The following is a 19,985-nucleotide window of genomic DNA, read 5'->3' as shown; positions in this document are numbered from 1 at the left end:
TATCTCTTATCTATATGCAAAGAAAATAGAAGTGCTGTGACGTGCTGCAAGCTTTGTCCACTGCTGGAGGCCTGAGACCTGGTCTGATCTATTGTCTGTCTAATACCTTACTTTCTATGTATCTATTTATTATCAAAATAATAATAATATTATCAAAATAACATGAATCTTAAAATGATACATATGTATCTCTAAACCTTTAGGAAGAAATGTAACAGATAGCAGGCGCCATCCTTCTGTACTCACTTTCCAATGGTATTTGGTAGTGCTACAAGTTGATTGTCATCGATTTTCAGTGTTGTGAGTTTTTTCAGCAGACCTGTGAAAGTAAAGCAAAGGATTTAGAGGACACGGACTATGAAACTTCCGAGACATTTCTTTTTAATTCCATACCCTTCATGAATCACATGCAGATCCCTGGTGATGCCGTTATATGGACTAAATCACATTTAACGGGGGGGGGGGGGGGGGGGGGAGACGTATCTCATCATAGTCACTGCTGATAATAACAAAGGATGCGGTCACACAGTTATAGGACAATGCAACATTCCGGACTGTACAGTTATAGCCTCATAGAGTTCTAGTAGGATGTAAAAAGAAGAATAACCACACTATACTCCCAGCAGGCAGAGATGGCACTGGCTCTAGCTGCCCATGTGATGCTGTGCTGGGGTAACATCCCTGACTGTACAGTTATAGCCTCATAGAGTTCTAGTAGGATGTAAAAAGAAGAATAACCACACTATACTCCCAGCAGGCAGAGATGGCACTGGCTCTAGCTGCCCATGTGATGCTGTGCTGGGGCAACATTCCGGACTGTACAGTTATAGCCTCATAGATTTCTAGTAGGATGTAAAAAGAAGAATAACGACAGCATACTCCCAGCAGGCAGAGATGGCACTGGCTCTAGCTGCCCATGTGATGCTGTGCTGGGGTAACATCCCTGACTGTACATTTATAGCCTCATAGATTTCTAGTAGGATGTAAAAAGAAGAATAACCACACTATACTCCCAGCAGGCAGAGATGGCACTGGCTCTAGCTGCCCATGTGATGCTTTGCTGGGGCATCATGGGATTTATAGCAGACATCAGAGAGAAACTGCCGCAACGCTTTAATAAATGTGGCCAATGGGGCAGCTTTACTTACCCGGTCCTGTCACGATCCAGCGGTGCGTTCTCTGTGGAGGATTCGGGTCTTCCGGCGATTCACTAAGGCAGTGTGCCCGATGACCACCAGGTGTCGCTGCTGTGCTGAATTCCGTAGGAGTTCACTGAAGTTCACCGTCCTACCCTGGGTGCAGGTAAGCGCGTGTCAAGCAACACTTTAAAAAAAAAAAAAAAACGGCAGTTTTTCCGAATCCGTCGGGTTTTCCTATGGCCACGCCCCCCGATTTCCGTCGCGTGCATGCCGGCGCCGATGCTCCACAATCCGATCGCGTGCGCCAAAGTCCCGGGGCAATTCAGGGAAAATCATCGCAAATCGGAAATATTCGGGTAACGCTATGGAAAAACGCGATTTGGGCCCTTAGTAAATGACCCCCATTGTGTCTGATGACAGGGGCCATAAGGCTGCACACCAGGTGAATGAGCCCCCTCTCACACCCCGCACGTGTATTATGGACGCTGGTTGGGGGTTTCCTTTACCTTTCGTATTTGTTTTCTCCTTAGTAACATACACGCGCATGCGCAGCCCTTACCTAGTGAGTCAGGCAAGTGTTGCAATAAATTGGAGGAAAGGAGAAGATCTTCCAAGGACTCGCACCCGGACACTTCCATGTCGATGCTCTCGATCCGGTTCTTGGACATATCCAGGTAGATGAGCTGTTTCAGTTTCCCTATAGACTTGTTACACAGAGAGAATATCTTTAGCCGGACAGAGTTCTGCTCAGTATAAATCTACAGGCTTTATCCATGAGATGGGAGACATGTGGTTATAATGTATCAAACCTGATCACAGCAACCAATGAGGACACAGAGATTCTACAAGGGAAATGTGGTGGCAATAGATAGATACAACTATCACACTGTATATACTGTATACTATTACACTGTATATACTGTATACTATTACACTATATACTGTATACTATTACACTGTATATACTATATACTATTACACTGTATATACTATATACTATTACACTGTATATACTTCATACTATTACACTGTATATACTGTATACTATTACACTGTATATACTGTATAGATTGGCCCCTTTATAATGCAGCTGCTGCTGACCTGTAATAAGCCTGAGCCGGAACACGTCATTCAGCGCCATTATCTTATTACAATGAGGAAATTAGGTCAAAAAGTGAATCTGCGACCCAAAAACAGCAGCCACGGACTCAATACCCCCCACACCCCAACCACAGCGCAAAATAATTACCCCCGACATCGTCTGCAGAGAGTTGTTATCTATCCACAATTCCTTCAGATTCTGTATCTGCTCCACACCCTCCGGCTGTAAGAGAAATCCTGGATGTCATATATCACATCATAAACCGGATACAATGTAGCAGAGCAAAGTATTGTACAGAGCATTAGAAGCAGCATTATAGTGATATACTCCTGCCCTACATTCATTGTTTGTTCTTTCAGTGGAAGGATTGCCCCTCTCAGGGCACATTGAGAAGTCTCACTAATGTTACACTTGTCTTCTTACCAGCTCACTGAACTCATTATTGCCCAGGTCCAGTCTCTCCAGTTGGGTCAGCTTGCTCATCGACCTGAAACATAAAGGAGAAGCAGGATGAGATACCTTCTAATGGCGAGCAAGGACTGAGGGCAGCAAAACTTTGAGTATGTGGACTATCAAGAAGACTAGAAAAATATCTGTCCATCCTATTTAATATTGATGATCCTACATAATATCTTCTGTTCTATCCTCTAATATTCATCCTTCCATTGTCTATTATCTACAGTATTAGTTTTTTTTAGCTATAGAGGCAGATTTCTAATATGTATCCAACTGTACAGTCTCCATTTTAAGACATTGTCAGAAGTCATGGTCGTAGATCATATAATGGCATATTTGATACCTAACACCAGAATCTCACACTGATACCCGAGACTGACACCTTGAGACTGACACCTGAGTCTGACACCTTGAGACTGAAACCTGAGTCTGACACCTTGAGACTGAAACCTGAGTCTGATACCTTGAGACTGAAACCTGAGTCTGATACCTTGAGACTGAAACCTGAGTCTGATACCTTGAGACTGAAACCTGAGTCTGATACCTTGAGACTGACACCTGAGTCTGATACCTTGAGACTGGCACCTGACACTGACACCTGAGTCTGACACCTGAGACTGACACCTGAGACTGACACCTGAGACTGACACCTGAGACTGACACCTGAGACTGACACCTGAGACTGACACCCTGAGGCTGACACCTGAGACTGGCACCCTGAGACTGACACCCTGAGGCTGACACCCTGAGGCTGACACCTGAGGCTGATACCTTGAGACTGGCACCTGAGACTGGCACCTGACACTGACACCCTGAGACTGACACCCTGAGGCTGACACCCTGAGGCTGACACCTGAGTCTGATACCTTGAGACTGGCACCTGAGACTGGCACCTGAGACTGGCACCCTGACACTGACACCCTGACACTGACACCCTGACACTGACACCCTGACACTGACACCCTGAGGCTGACACCCTGAGGCTGACACCTGAGTCTGATACCTTGAGACTGGCACCTGACACTGACACCTGAGTCTGACACCTGAGTCTGACACCTGAGTCTGACACCTGAGTCTGAGACCCGAGTCTGAGACCTTGCCACTGACACCTGAATCTGATACCTTGAGACTGACACCTGAGACCTTGAAACTGACACTTTAGACTGACAGTCAGGGCACAGGTATTGGACATACAACATATAGGTACATTTCTAATATGTATCCATATGTATGGTGTAACACTCAGGTATCAAATACGCCGTTATATGACCTGCGCCTATGACTTCCGACCAGGTTCTAAAATGGACACTGTACATCTGATATCTATCATCATAGTTAATATCTATAACTCTACTTCATATCTATTATTCTATAACCTAGAATTCATATTTATATTAACTATTGATCTCTCTAATGTTTATCTCTCCTAATATCAGTCGTATTATCTGTCTATGTATTTATCTCTCTCTCTATATATATATATATATCTATCTTCTATCGCTCCATTATATATATATACATTGATACATTGAACTATCTTCTATTGCTCCATTATATATATATACATTGATACATTGAACTATCTATCTTTAAAGATATCAATCCATCTGTCTATGCGTCTGCATGTGCTGTTAGGCTCTATAGTACTACAATCCCTATCATCACTGTGATAACTACATAATGATGAATATTTCAGTATTTAGGTCAAGCTCCAGTCAGTGATTCATAGGAGGTTCCGCTTGTGTTTTGGCCTCTTCATGACAATTCTATAGAAAACTGTACATGAAACAGATCGGACTGAGCCATGATCAAAGGCAGCGAGGGGATCCTGCGCTCACACAAGCTATAATCCTGCCCCCTATGTACAGGAATATAACTACTATAATACTGTCACTGCCGCACTGAAGTATCTGCGAGAGGAAGAGTATGAAAGGTCGGGGGATGTGAGAGCGGAGATTCTACACGACTCCAGATTACAGGAAACTTCTAACAGGAAACTTCATGAAGATTCCAGACTTCACAATACAAAGACTTTATTATAACATTATAGTAACCAAGAGACAGAATGTTCCAAATTATACAAAGAGAAAACTCTGCCAAAAGATCAGAGGATGGAAATTTTATTAGTGCAAAATAATAATTAACAATATTATAGTAGTTATATTCCTGTACATAGGGGGCAGTATTATAGGAGTTATATTCCTGTACATAGGGAGCAGTATTATAGTAGTTATATTCCTGTACATAGGGGGCAGTATTATAGTAGTTATATTCCTGTACATAGAGGGCAGTATTATAGTAGTTATATTCCTGTACATAGGGGGCAGTGTTATAGTAGTTATATTCCTGTACATAGGGGGCAGTATTATAGTAGTTATATTCCTGTACATAGGGAGCAGTATTATAGTAGTTATATTCCTGTACATAGGGGGCAGTATTATAGTAGTTATATTCCTGTACATAGGGGGCAGTATTATAGTAGTTATATTCTTGTACATAGGGGGCAGTATTATAGTAGTTATATTCCTGTACATAGGGGGCAGTGTTATAGTAGTTATATTCCTGTACATAGGGGGCAGTATTATAGTAGTTATATTCCTGTACATAGGGGGCAGTATTATAGTAGTTATATTCTTGTACATAGGGGCAGTATTATAGTAGTTATATCCCTGTACATAGGGGGCAGTATTATAGTAGTTATATTCCTGTACATAGGGGTCAGTATTATAGTAGTTATATTCTTGTACATAGGAGGCAGTATTATAGTAGTTATATTCCTGTACATAGGGGGCAGTATTATAGTAGTTATATTCCTGTACATAGGGAGCAGTATTATAGTAGTTATATTCCTGTACATAGGGAGCAGTATTATAGTAGTTATATTCTTGTACATAGGGGCAGTATTATAGTAGTTATATCCCTGTACATAGGGGGCAGTATTATAGTAGTTATATCCCTGTACATAGGGGGCAGTATTATAGTAGTTATATTCCTGTACATAGGGGGAAGTATTATAGTAGTTATATCCCTGTACATAGGGGGCTGTATTATAGTAGTTATATCCCTGTACATAGGGGGCAGTATTATAGTAGTTATATCCCTGTACATAGGGGGCAGTATTATAGTAGTTATATTCCTGTACATAGGGGGAAGTATTATAGTAGTTATATTCCTGTACATAGGGGGAAGTATTATAGTAGTTATATCCCTGTACATAGGGGGCAGTATTATAGTAGTTATATTCTTGTACATAGGGGGCAGTATTATAGTAGTTATATTCCTGTACATAGAGGGCAGTATTATAGTAGTCATATTCTTGTACATAGGGGCAGTATTATAGTAGTTATATCCCTGTACATAGGGGGCAGTATTATAGTAGTTATATTCCTGTACATAGGGGGCAGTATTATAGTAGTTATATTCCTGTACATAGGGGGCAGTATTATAGTAGTTATATTCTTGTACATAGGGGGCAGTATTATAGTAGTTATATTCTTGTACATAGGGGCAGTATTATAGTAGTTATATCCCTGTACATAGGGGGCATTATTATAGTAGTTATATTCTTGTACATAGGGGGCAGTATTATAGTAGTTATATTCTTGTACATAGGGGCAGTATTATAGTAGTTATATCCCTGTACATAGGGGGCATTATTATAGTAGTTATATTCTTGTACATAGGGGGCAGTATTATAGTAGTTATATTCCTGTACATAGGGGGCAGTATTATAGTAGTTATATTCTTGTACATAGGGGGCAGTATTATAATAGTTATATTCCTGTACATAGGGGGCAGTATTATAGTAGTTATATTCTTGTACATAGGGGGCAGTATTATAGTAGTTATATTCCTGTACATAGGGAGCAGTATTATAGTAGTTACATTCTTGTACATAGGAGGCAGTATTATAGTAGTTATATCCTTGTACATAGGGGGGAAGTATTATAGTAGTTATATTCTTGTACATAGGGGGCAGTATTATAGTAGTTATATTCCTGTACATAGGGGCAGTATTATAGTAGTTATATTCTTGTACATAGGGGCAGTATTATAGTAGTTATATTCTTGTACATAGGAGGCAGTATTATAGTAGTTATATTCCTGTACATAGGGGGCAGTATTATAGTAGTTATATCCTTGTACATAGGGGGCAGTATTATAGTAGTTATATCCTTGTACATAGGGGGCAGTATTATAGTAGTTATATTCTTGTACATAGGGAGCAGTATTATAGTAGTTATATTCCTGTACATAGGGGGCAGTATTATAGTAGTTATATTCTTGTACATAGAGGGCAGTATTATAGTAGTTATATTCCTGTACATAGGGGGCAGTATAATAGTAGTTATATTCTTGTACATAGGAGGCAGTATTATAGTAGTTATATTCCTGTACATAGGAGGCAGTATTATAGTAGTTATATTCCTGTACATAGGGGCAGTATTATAGTAGTTATATTCTTGTACATAGGGGCAGTATTATAGTAGTTATATTCTTGTACATAGGAGGCAGTATTATAGTAGTTATATTCTTGTACATAGGAGGCAGTATTATAGTAGTTATATTCCTGTACATAGGGGGCAGTATTATAGTAGTTATATCCTTGTACATAGGGGGCAGTATTATAGTAGTTATATCCTTGTACATAGGGGGCAGTATTATAGTAGTTATATTCTTGTACATAGGGAGCAGTATTATAGTAGTTATATTCCTGTACATAGGGGGCAGTATTATAGTAGTTATATTCTTGTACATAGAGGGCAGTATTATAGTAGTTATATTCCTGTACATAGGGGGCAGTATTATAGTAGTTATATTCTTGTACATAGGGGGCAGTATTATAGTAGTTATATTCTTGTACATAGGGGGCAGTATTATAAAAAGTTATATTCTTGTACATAGGGGGAAGTATTACAGTAGTTATATTCTTGTACATAGGGGGCAGTATTATAGCAGTTATATTCTTGTACATAGGGGGCAGTATTATAGTAGTTATATTCTTGTACATAGGGGGCAGTATTATAGTAGTTATATTCTTGTACATAGGGGGCAGTATTATAGTAGTTATATTCTTGTACATAGGAGGCACTATTATAGTAGTTATATTCTTGTACATAGGGGGCAGTATTATAGTAGTTATATTCTTGTACATAGGGGGCAGTATTATAGTAGTTATATTCTTGTACATAGGGGGCAGTATTATAGTAGTTATATTCTTGTACATAGGAGGCAGTATTATAGTAGTTATATTCTTGTACATAGGGGGCAGTATTATAGTAGTTATATTCTTGTACATAGGGGGCAGTGTTATAGTAGTTATATTCTTGTACATAGGGGCAGTATTATAGTAGTTATATTCTTGTACAAAGGGGCAGTATTATGGTAGTTATATTCTTGTATATAGGGGGCAGTATTATAGTAGTTATATTCTTGTACATAGGGGGCAGTATTATAGCAGTTATATTCCTGTACATAGGGGGCAGAATTATAGTAGTTATATTCTTGTACATAGGGGGCAGTATTATAGTAGTTATATTCTTGTACATAGGGGGCAGTATTATAGCAGTTATATTCTTGTACATAAGGGCAGTATTATGGTAGTTATATTCCTGTACATAGGGGGCAGTATTATAGTAGTTATATTCCTGTACATAGGGGGCAGTATTATAGTAGTTATATTCCTGTACATAGGGGGCAGTATTATAGTAGTTATATTCTTGTACATAGGGGGCAGTATTATAGTAGTTATATTCTTGTACATAGGGGGCAGTATTATATTAGTTATATTCTTGTACATAGGGAACAGTATTATAGTAGTTATATTCTTGTACATAGGGGGCAGTATTATAGTAGTTATAGTCTTGTACATAGGGGGCAGTATTATAGTAGTTATATTCTTGTACATAGGGGGCAGTATTATAGTAGTTATATTCCTGTACATAGGGGGGCAGTATTATAGTAGTTATATTCTTGTACATAGGGGGCAGTATTATAGTAGTTATATTCCTGTACATAGAGGGCAGTATTATAGTAGTTATATTCTTGTACATAGGGGGCAGTATTATAGTAGTTATATTCTTGTACATAGGGGGCAGTATTATAGCAGTTATATTCTTGTACATAGGGGGCAGTATTATAGTAGTTATATTCTTGTACATAGGGGGCAGTATTATAGCAGTTATATTCTTGTACATAGGGGGCAGTATTATAGTAGTTATATTCTTGTACATAGAGAGCAGTATTATAGTAGTTATATTCTTGTACATAGGGGGCAGTATTATAGTAGTTATATTCTTGTACATAGGGGGCAGTATTATAGCAGTTATATTCTTGTACATAGGGGGCAGTATTATAGTAGTTATATTCTTGTACATAGGGGGCAGTATTATAGCAGTTATATTCTTGTACATAGGGGGCAGTATTATAGTAGTTATATTCTTGTACATAGAGAGCAGTATTATAGTAGTTATATTCTTGTACATAGGGGGCAGTATTATAGTAGTTATATTCTTGTACATAGGGGGCAGTATTATAGCAGTTATATTCTTGTACATAGGGGGCAGTATTATAGTAGTTATATTCCTGTACATAGGGGGCAGTATTATAGTAGTTATATTCCTGTACATAGGGGGCAGTATTATAGTAGTTATATCCCTGTACATAGGGGCAGTATTATAGTAGTTATATTCTTGTACATAGGGGGCAGTATTATAGTAGTTATATTCTTGTACATAGGGGGCAGTATTATAGTAGTTATATTCTTGTACATAGGGGCAGTATTATAGTAGTTATATTCCTGTACATAGGGGGCAGTATTATAGTAGTTATATTCCTGTACATAGGGGGCAGCATTATAGTAGTTATATTCTTGTACATAGGGGGCAGTATTATAGTAGTTATATTCTTGTACATAGGGGGCAGTATTATAGTAGTTATATTCTTGTACATAGGGGCAGTATTATAGTAGTTATATTCCTGTACATAGGGGGCAGTATTATAGTAGTTATATTCCTGTACATAGGGGGCAGCATTATAGTAGTTATATTCTTGTACATAGGGGGCAGTATTATAGTAGTTATATTCTTGTACATAGGGGGCAGTATTATAGTAGTTATATTCCTGTACATAGGGGGCAGTATTATAGTAGTTATATTCCTGTACATAGGGGGCAGCATTATAGTAGTTATATTCTTGTACATAGGGGGCAGTATTATAGTAGTTATATTCTTGTACATAGGGAGCAGTATTATAGTAGTTATATTCCTGTACATAGGGGGCAGTATTATAGTAGTTATATTCCTGTACATAGAGGGCAGTATTATAGTAGTTATATCCCTGTACATAGGGGCAGTATTATAGTAGTTATATTCCTGTACATAGGGGGCAGTATTATAGTAGTTATATTCCTGTACATAGGGGGCAGTATTATAGTAGTTATATTCTTGTACATAGGGGGGCAGTATTATAGTAGTTATATTCCTGTACATAGGGGGCAGTATTATAGCAGTTATATTCTTGTACATTCCCTTTAATAATGGGTTATGTAAGTTTTATGTTGAGCTCTTATTGTAATTGAGAAAGATTCTGCATCTCCGTAGAAGAGGTGATGTTTAGGTCTGTGACATTCTCAGCCTTTAGCACATAATTCACCTTTGCTGTAAATCCTGTTACTATGGAAACTTTTCCAATCCTTAATCTCTGGATCTGTCATGTTGATAAAAAGCAATCCAAATATCACAGGTTGGCGCTGATATCACGCGTGCGCTGAGCTGGAAATATTCTATACACTGTCTACCCATGGCCGCACATAAGTCATTGCGGAGATGATAGGAGGTTACAAAGTCGCTTTCCTCAAATCCTAAAACCTTCTACTGCTTCCCCTTCCCCCAACTCACCTGCAGCCTCTATGGATAAAGCTACTTACCTGCTTGTCTTCTGTAGCCAATCACAGGCAAGGTTTTATTTTATTATGTTTGCCAAGTCCAGAAATCACAATACATTCCATGAGCTTTTTCTTCTCTTTTATGTTGCTCTTTTTTCATTACATTGTTTATTGATGAATAAATTATATGTTAAATTTCCTTTCCATAAAATATTCCCATCAACCCATCAAATATCCAGACAGAAATACGGAGAGATCTGATAGGACATTAACATTATGAGGGAACTTGATGAGGCCGTAAAAGAAAGTGAAAAAGCGAAGTTTACTGGAAGGCGAGACAATAAAGACGCCAAATACTACAAAGACTTCACCAATTAGGGTTTTATGAAGAGTTTTATAATATCCCAAAAAAACCCTCCTCATAACAAACACACGTAGAACCGGGTTAACGGCCATCCAGGCCAAAAATACTACGAGGGAGGAGGGTACAAAAATATAACTACTATAATACTGCCCCCTATGTACAGGAATATAACTACTATAATACTGCCCCCTATGTACAAGAATATAACTACTATAATACTGCCCCCTATGTACAAGAATATAACTACTATAATACTGCCCCCCTATGTACAGGAATATAACTACTATAATACTGCCCCCTATGTACAGGAATATAACTACTATAATACTGCCCCCTATGTACAAGAATATAACTACTATAATACTGCCCCCTATGTACAGGAATATAACTACTATAATACTGCCCCCTATGTACAGGAATATAACTACTATAACACTGCCCCCTATGTACAAGAATATAACTACTATAATACTGCCCCCTATGTACAGGAATATAACTACTATAATACTGCCCCCTATGTACAGGAATATAACTACTATAATACTGCCCCTTATGTACAGGAATATAACTACTATAATACTGCCCCTATGTACAAGAATATAACTACTATAATACTGCCCCCTATGTACAGGGATATAACTACTATAATACTGCCCCCTATGTACAAGAATATAACTACTATAATACTGCCCCTATGTACAGGAATATAACTACTATAATACTGCCCCCTATGTACAGGGATATAACTACTATAATACTGCCCCCTATGTACAGGGATATAACTACTATAATACTGCCCCCTATGTACAAGAATATAACTACTATAATACTGCCCTCTATGTACAAGAATATAACTACTATAATACTGCCCCCTATGTACAGGAATATAACTACTATAATACTGCCCCCTATGTACAGGAATATAACTACTATAATACTGCCCCCTATGTACAGGGATATAACTACTATAATACTGCCCCCTATGTACAAGAATATAACTACTATAATACTGCCCTCTATGTACAAGAATATAACTACTATAATACTGCCCCCTATGTACAGGAATATAACTACTATAATACTGCCCCCTATGTACAGGAATATAACTACTATAATACTGCCCCCTATGTACAGGAATATAACTACTATAATACTGCCTCCTATGTACAAGAATATAACTACTATAATACTGCCCCCTGTGTACAGGAATATAGCTACTATAATACTGCCCCCTATGTACAGGAATATAACTACTATAATACTGCCCCCTATGTACAAGAATATAACTACTATAATACTACTCCCTATGTACAAGAATATAACTACTATAATACTGCCCCCTATGTACAAGAATATAACTACTATAATACTGCCCCCTATGTACAGGAATATAACTACTATAATACTGCCCCCTATGTACAAGAATATAACTACTATAATACTGCCTCCTATGTACAAGAATATAACTACTATAATACTGCCCCCTATGTACAAGAATATAACTACTATAATACTGCCTCCTATGTACAAGAATATAACTACTATAATACTGCCCCCTATGTACAAGAATATAACTACTATAATACTGCCCCCTATGTACAAGAATATAACTACTATAATATTGCCCCCTATGTACAAGAATATAACTACTATAATACTGCCCCCTATGTACAGGAATATAACTACTATAATACTGCCCCCTATGTACAAGAATATAACTACTATAATACTGCCCCCTATGTACAAGAATATAACTACTATAATACTGCCCCCTATGTACAGGAATATAACTACTATAATACTGCCCCCTATGTATACTATATACTGCTGTGTTGGTGAGTTGGGGGGAATAACATGCGGCGCCCCCTATATAACACAATCTCGGCACTTGGGGAGCAGCGGTGATCGATGTGTCTTGTGTCTCTGTAGGGAGCGGCCTCAAAACTTTCTAATCTTTCCACTTGTGTTCTGATGAATGAGTCTCATAAAACCGGAGAAGACGCAGCCGCCGCAGTCGCTCGTTAATCTAATTAATCTTCCTGTTGGTCGCTCTGTAAATAGAATATCCTCAAACAGGACGGGAAATTGATTGGACGCCGGAGCTACAACATGTCTATCCCCAGAGGTGATTTATAAGGGGGTCATCTGCAAGGTCACAAAACGGAGAGAGTCCAAAGTAAAAATCAACCGCTCAATTAGCGTGGTCCTCCTTAAAGGGGCGGTGCACTGGGAGGAGTTAGGATTGTGCAGGATCTCGGGAGGTGGAGCTGTCATGGCGGCCGGGGTCGTCATCTTATTTCCCAGTTATATTTGTACAGTCAAAAATTCAGCAAAAGTGGAAAATATAAGAACAATGAATAATCCGGGTAACAGAGACACTTACTTTGGTAATGTTTTCAAATGATTTTCTCTTAACTCCAATATCCGCAATTTGCTTAACCTGCAGACGAGAGAACACAGCGAGGTGGAGAACAAGAAGAAGTATCCAGGTCTATAGGATGTCTGTAACTGTATAACCGGGTAACGGAGGGACTGATCGTATGTACAGGGGCACGGAAAGTAATCAGAGCCCCTTACACTTTTCATTTTTTGTTTTCTTGCTCATTAACATGCCCTTTGCCCCCCAGTAATGTGCCCTCTGCCCCCCAGTAATGTGCCCTTTGCCCCCCAGTAATGTGCCCTCTGCCCCCCAGTAATGTGCCCTCTGCCCCCCAGTAATGTGCCCTCTGCCCCCACCCAGTAATGTGCCCTCTGCCCCCACCCAGTAATGTGCCCTCTGCCCCCACCCCCTGTAATGTGCCCTCTGCCCCCACCCCCTGTAATGTGCCCTCTGCCCCCACCCCCTGTAATGTGCCCTCTGCCCCCCCAGTAATGTGCCCTCTGCCTCCCCCCGCCCAGTAATGTGCCCTCTGCCTCCCCCCGCCCAGTAATGTGCCCTCTGTCCCCCCAGTAATGTGCCCTCTGCCCCCCCCAGTAATGTGCCCTCTGCCCCCCCCAGTAATGTGCCCTCTGCTCCCCCCAGTAATGTGCCCTCTGCTCCCCCCAGTAATGTGCCCTCTGCCTCCCCCCAGTAATGTGCCCTCTGCTCCCCCCAGTAATGTGCCCTCTGCTCCCCCCAGTAATGTGCCCTCTGCTCCCCCCAGTAATGTGCCCTCTGCCCCCCCAGTAATGTGCCCTCTGCCCCCCCCAGTAATGTGCCCTCTGCTCCCCCCAGTAATGTGCCCTCTGCTCCCCCCAGTAATGTGCCCTCTGCTCCCCCCAGTAATGTGCCCTCTGCTCCCCCCAGTAATGTGCCCTCTGCTCCCCCCAGTAATGTGCCCTCTGCTCTCCCCAGTAATGTGCCCTCTGCCCCCCCAGTAATGTGCCCTCTGCCCCCCCACAGTAATGTGCCCTCTGCCCCCCCCAGTAATGTGCCCTCTGCCCCCCCCAGTAATGTGCCCTCTGCCCCCCCAGTAATGTGCCCTCTGCCCCCCAGTAATGTGCGCTCTGCCCCCCAGTAATGTGCGCTCTGCCCCCAGTAATGTGCGCTCTGCCCCCCAGTAATGTACGCTCTGCCCCCCCAGTAATGTGCGCTCTGCCCCCCCAGTAATGTGCGCTCTGCCCCCCAGTAATGTGCGCTCTGCCCCCCAGTAATGTACGCTCTGCCCCCCCAGTAATGTGCGCTCTGCCCCCCCAGTAATGTGCGCTCTGCCCCCCAGTAATGTGCGCTCTGCGCCCCAGTAATGTGCGCTCTGCCCCCCAGTAATGTGCGCTCTGCCCCCCAGTAATGTGCCCTCTGCCCCCCCAGTAATGTGCCCTCTGCCCCCCCAGTAATGTGCCCTCTGCCCCCCAGTAATGTGCCCTCTGCCCCCCCAGTAATGTGCCCTCTGCCCCCCAGTAATGTGCCCTCTGCCCCCCAGTAATGTGCCCTCTGCCCCCCAGTAATGTGCCCTCTGCCTCCATCAGAACAGAGATGTAGATATTTTTGCTTATTTATTAAACAACAAAAACTAAAATATCACATTTTTGCCTAAAACTGCTGCACCAGTAGCTAAGCTACAGGACCCGGGCTGTGAGGCACCTCCTGCATCCAACCTCCAGCTCCGTCAGACCAGGCAGAAAGGACCGACTACCTCGCCCTGCTACCCTCGTCCTGCTACCCTCGCCCTGCTACCCTCGCCCTGCTACCCTCGTCCTGCTACCCTCGCCCTGCTACCCTCGCCCTGCTACCCTCGCCCTGCTACCCTCGCCCTGCTACCCTCGTCCTGCTACCCTCGCCCTGCTACCCTCGTCCTGCTACCCTCGCCCTGCTACCCTCGTCCTGCTACCCTCGTCCTGCTACCCTCGCCCTGCTACCCTCGCCCTGCTACCCTCGCCCTGCTACCCTCGCCCTGCTACCCGCGCCCTGCTACCCTCGCCCTGCTACCCTCGACCTGCTACCCTCGACCTGCTACCCTCGTCCTGCTACGCTCGCCCTGCTACCCTCGTCCTGCTACCCTCGCCCTGCTACCCTCGCCCTGCTACCCTCGCCCTCCTACCCTCGCCCTGCTACCCTCGCCCTGCTACCCTCGCCCTCCTACCCTCGCCCTGCTACCCTCGCCCTGCTACCCTCGCCCTGCTACCCTCGCCCTGCTACCCGCGCCCTGCTACCCTCGCCCTGCTACCCGTTGCTGTGTTTGGAGTCTTGGAACAAAGAGACATTGGGGCAGATTTACTTACCCGGTCCTGTCGCGATCCAGCGGTGCGTTCTGTGTGGAGGATTCGGGTCTTCTGGCGATTCACTAAGGTCGTGCGCCCGATGTCCACCAGGTGGCGACACTTTTTTTTTTTAAATATGTGGGTTTTTCGAATCCGTCAGGTTTTCTTACGGCTGCGCCCCCCAATTTCCGTCACGTGCATGCCGGCGCCGATGCGCTACAATCCGATCTTGTGCGCCCAAATCCCGGGGCAATTCAGGGAAAATCGGCGCAAATCGGAAATATTCGGGTAACGCAACGGAAAAACGTGATTCGGGCCCCCCAATGAGTTTAATGTTCATAAGCTCTGTCTCCACGTGTTATACCTGGCTGCCGTTACCATCAAGTGCCTCCCCTTCACCATTCAGGGGGATCCCTTCACTACACGCACCCCAGGGGTGACCCTGGGGGAACCTTCTACTGTGATACTGACTACTGCGAGGACGCGCTTCAGGCAGTCACTCAGCTACCAGGGGAATCCTGCTGCCCCCAAAAGGTCCTGCCCCATTGGGAAGACATTGCAGATGGGTATAAATGAGATGGAGGGATGGAGAGATGGAGGGAGGGAGAGATGGAGGGAGGGATGGAGGGAGGGATGGAGAGATGGAGGGAGGGAGGGATGGAGGGATGGAGGGAGGGATGGAGGGAGGGATGGAGGGAGGGAGGGAGGGAGGGAGGGATGGAGGGAGGGAGGGAGGGATGGAGGGAGGGATGGAGGGATGGAGGGAGGGATGGAGGGAGGGATGGAGGGAGGGATGGAGGAATGGAGAGATGGAGAGATGGAGGGATGGAGGGATGGAGGGATGGAGGGATGGAGGGATGGATGGAGGGAGGGATGGAGGGAGGGATGGATGGAGAGATTGAGGGATGGAGAGATGGAGGGATGGAGAGATGGAGGGAGAGATGGAGGGATGGAGAGATGGAGGGATGGAGAGATGGAGGGAGAGATGGAGGGATGGATGGAGGGATGGAGGGAGGGAGGGATGGAGGGATGGATATTTCATTACTACAATGAAGAGTCTGATTCCCGGTTATATATTGGGAGAGACACTTAGTAAATCTCAGGATATAAATATCCGTCCTCCCGGAGGAGTCTCTCTCCCTCTCTCCCGGCGCTCGCTCTCATTTATCTTCACCTAATTAAATATAATAGAAGACGAGTAAATATAGAGAATGTCCCGGATCTGCAGCTCGGAAATATCCGCCATTTCTTACATCCCCCCCCATCTAACATCTTTCCTAAAATCTTCACAGATCTTATATCAGACCCGTCTATGTCTCCCCCTGTCACACATCTGCCCCCCCTGGGGTATATCATGTGCCCCCCCCTGGGGTATATCATGTGACCCCCCCTGGGGTATATCATGTGCCCCCCCTGGGGTATATCATGTGACCCTTGGGGGATATTAATCAGGGCCTCTGCGCCAGGTCAATAATTGCAAATGCAGGAGTCCAGTTTATTACTGGCACTTGCGATTTTTTTCCCCAATACACCCCCTTCACGCCAGTGGGGCGTAAAGCAACGTGAAGGGGGAGGGGCGTGGGCGGCCTGGAGTGGGCGTGGCTGGTGGCGATTGAGGCGGCGCAGGGAGTTACTGTCCCCACGCCTGATACATCAGGAGGCTGCGGCACAGCACCGGCGCAGGATGCATAACCCCCTTGTGGGCGGATATTTCACCTTCATCACGTCACACGGATTCCAATGTAATAGTCGTCTCACCTTCCAAAATTGGCCGGAAGATACTCAAGAAAGGCATCATTAAGGTAGAGCTGAGAGAGATTAAGAAGCTGCGTAAAACCATCCGGTAACCTGAGGAGAGGAAGATACAGGACATCACTGTGTGTATTATCCCTGTACTGTGACATCACTGTGTGTATTATCCCTGTACTGTGACATCACTGTGTGTATTATCCCTGTACTGTGACATCACTGTGTGTATTATCCCTGTACTGTGACATCACTGTGTGTATTATCCCTGTACTGTGACATCACTGTGTGTATTATCTCTGTACTGTGACATCACTGTGTGTATTATCCTGTACTGTGACATCTCTGTGTGTATTATCTCTGTACTGTGACATCACTGTGTGTATTATCCCTGTACTATGACATCACTGTGTGTATTATCCCTGTACTGTGACATCACTGTGTGTATTATCCCTGTACTGTGACATCACTGTGTGTATTATCTCTGTACTGTGACATCACTGGGTGTATTATCCCTGTACTGTGACATCACTGTGTGTATTATCCCCTGTACTGTGACATCACTGTGTGTATTATCCCTGTACTGCGACATCACTGTGTGTATTATCCCTGTACTGTGACATCACTGTGTGTATTATCCCTGTACTGTGACATCACTGTGTGTATTATCCCTGTACTGTGACATCACTGTGTGTATTATCCCTGTACTGTGACATCACTGTGTGTATTATCCCTGTACTGTGACATCACTGTGTGTATTCTACCTGTACTGTGACATCACTGTGTGTATTATCCTTGTACTGTCTGTGACATCACTGTGTGTATTATCCCTGTACTGTGACATCACTGTGTGTATTATCCCTGTACTGTGACATCACTGTGTGTATTATCTCTGTACTGTGACATCACTGTGTGTATTATCCCTGTACTGTGACATCACTGTGTGTATTATCCCTGTACTGTGACATCGCTGTGTGTATTATCCCCTGTACTGTGACATCGCTGTGTGTATTATCCTGTACTGTGACATCACTGTGTGTATTATTCCTGTACTGTGACATCACTGTGTGTGTATTATCCCTGTACTGTGACATCACTGTGTGTATTATCCCTGTACTGTGACATCACTGTGTGTATTATCCTGTACTGTGACATCACTGTGTGTGTATTATCCCTGTACTGTGACATCACTGTGTGTATTATCCCTGTACTGTGACATCACTGTGTGTATTATCCTGTACTGTGACATCACTGTGTGTATTATCCTGTACTGTGACATCACTGTGTGTATTATCCCTGTACTGTGACATCACTGTGTGTGTATTATCCCTGTACTGTGACATCACTGTGTGTATTATCCCTGTACTGTGACATCACTGTGTGTGTATTATCCCTGTACTGTGACATCACTGTGTGTATTATCCTGTACTGTGACATCACTGTGTGTATTATCCTGTACTGTGACATCACTGTGTGTATTATCCCTGTACTGTGACATCACTGTGTGTGTATTATCCCTGTACTGTGACATCACTGTGTGTATTATCCCTGTACTGTGACATCACTGTGTGTATTATCCCTGTACTGTGACATCACTGTGTGTATTATCCCTGTACTGTGACATCACTGTGTGTGTATTATCCCTGTACTGTGACATCACTGTGTGTATTATCCCTGTACTGTGACATCACTGTGTGTATTATCCCTGTACTGTGACATCGCTGTGTGTATTATCCTGTACTGTGACATCACTGTGTGTATTATCCCTGTACCGTGACATCACTGTGTGTATTATCCCTGTACTGTGACATCGCTGTGTGTATTATCCCTGTACTGTGACATCACTGTGTGTATTATCCCTGTACTGTGACATCGCTGTGTGTATTATGCCTGTACTGTGACATCACTGTGTGTATTATCCCTGTACTGTGACATCGCTGTGTGTATTATGCCTGTACTGTGACATCACTGTGTGTATTATCCCTGTACTGTGACATCACTGTGTGTATTATCCCTGTACTGTGACATCACTGTGTGTATTATCCTGTACTGTGACATCACTGTGTGTATTATCCCTGTACTGTGACATCACTGTGTGTGTATTATCCCTGTACTGTGACATCACTGTGTGTATTATCCCTGTACTGTGACATCACTGTGTGTATTATCCCTGTATCCCTGTACTGTGACATCACTGTGTGTATTATCTCTGTACTGTGACATCACTGTGTGTATTATCCCTGTCCTGTGACATCACTGTGGTCAGAGTTGGCCGGTCACTTACTTTGATATGGGGTTGACGCTGGCCTCTACTATTGTTAAACATTTACAGCATTTGATATTATCCGGAAATTCTTGTATACCTGGAAGACAGAAGATGATCAGATTATGGGAATGACTGGAGGACAATACAAAGCAGCACATTACCCGGCAGCGCCCCCATAGGAGAGGAGAGGCATCACATGTACAGGGATTGTGTCGCCTTCCAATGAAAACGGGTCAAAAAAATAGAAATTCACTAAAAGCCTTTCAGATTATATTGGACCCCAGTGATCAGAGATAAATATCCCAAGGAGCACCTACCTCCAGGAGGGACCTACCAACCCAATCTCCTGA

At 43.1% G+C, this 19,985-nt stretch overlaps 1 protein-coding gene across 9 annotated transcripts in view; it reads right to left on the bottom strand.

The window, feature by feature from the left end:
• Nucleotides 1-19,985, bottom strand: part of LRRC7 (leucine rich repeat containing 7) — a 221,160-nt gene that overhangs the window by 70,470 nt on the left and 130,705 nt on the right. For all 9 annotated transcript variants that reach the window (XM_072128545.1, XM_072128537.1, XM_072128540.1 and 6 more), the window contains 7 exons: nucleotides 19,654-19,732; nucleotides 17,382-17,471; nucleotides 13,330-13,386; nucleotides 2,665-2,728; nucleotides 2,389-2,463; nucleotides 1,699-1,843; nucleotides 247-319 (listed from right to left, as the gene is read on the bottom strand). In XM_072128545.1, coding sequence (XP_071984646.1) covers nucleotides 247-319; nucleotides 1,699-1,843; nucleotides 2,389-2,463; nucleotides 2,665-2,728; nucleotides 13,330-13,386; nucleotides 17,382-17,471; nucleotides 19,654-19,732 — 583 coding nt within the window. The remainder of the gene's footprint in view (nucleotides 1-246; nucleotides 320-1,698; nucleotides 1,844-2,388; nucleotides 2,464-2,664; nucleotides 2,729-13,329; nucleotides 13,387-17,381; nucleotides 17,472-19,653; nucleotides 19,733-19,985) is intronic.

This window comes from Engystomops pustulosus, chromosome 10 (genome assembly GCF_040894005.1).
Source record: "Engystomops pustulosus chromosome 10, aEngPut4.maternal, whole genome shotgun sequence".
NCBI classification, from domain to species: domain Eukaryota; kingdom Metazoa; phylum Chordata; class Amphibia; order Anura; family Leptodactylidae; genus Engystomops; species Engystomops pustulosus.
The sequence above is the reverse complement of the archived record's forward strand: the minus strand, read 5'-3'. Positions and strand labels throughout refer to the sequence as shown.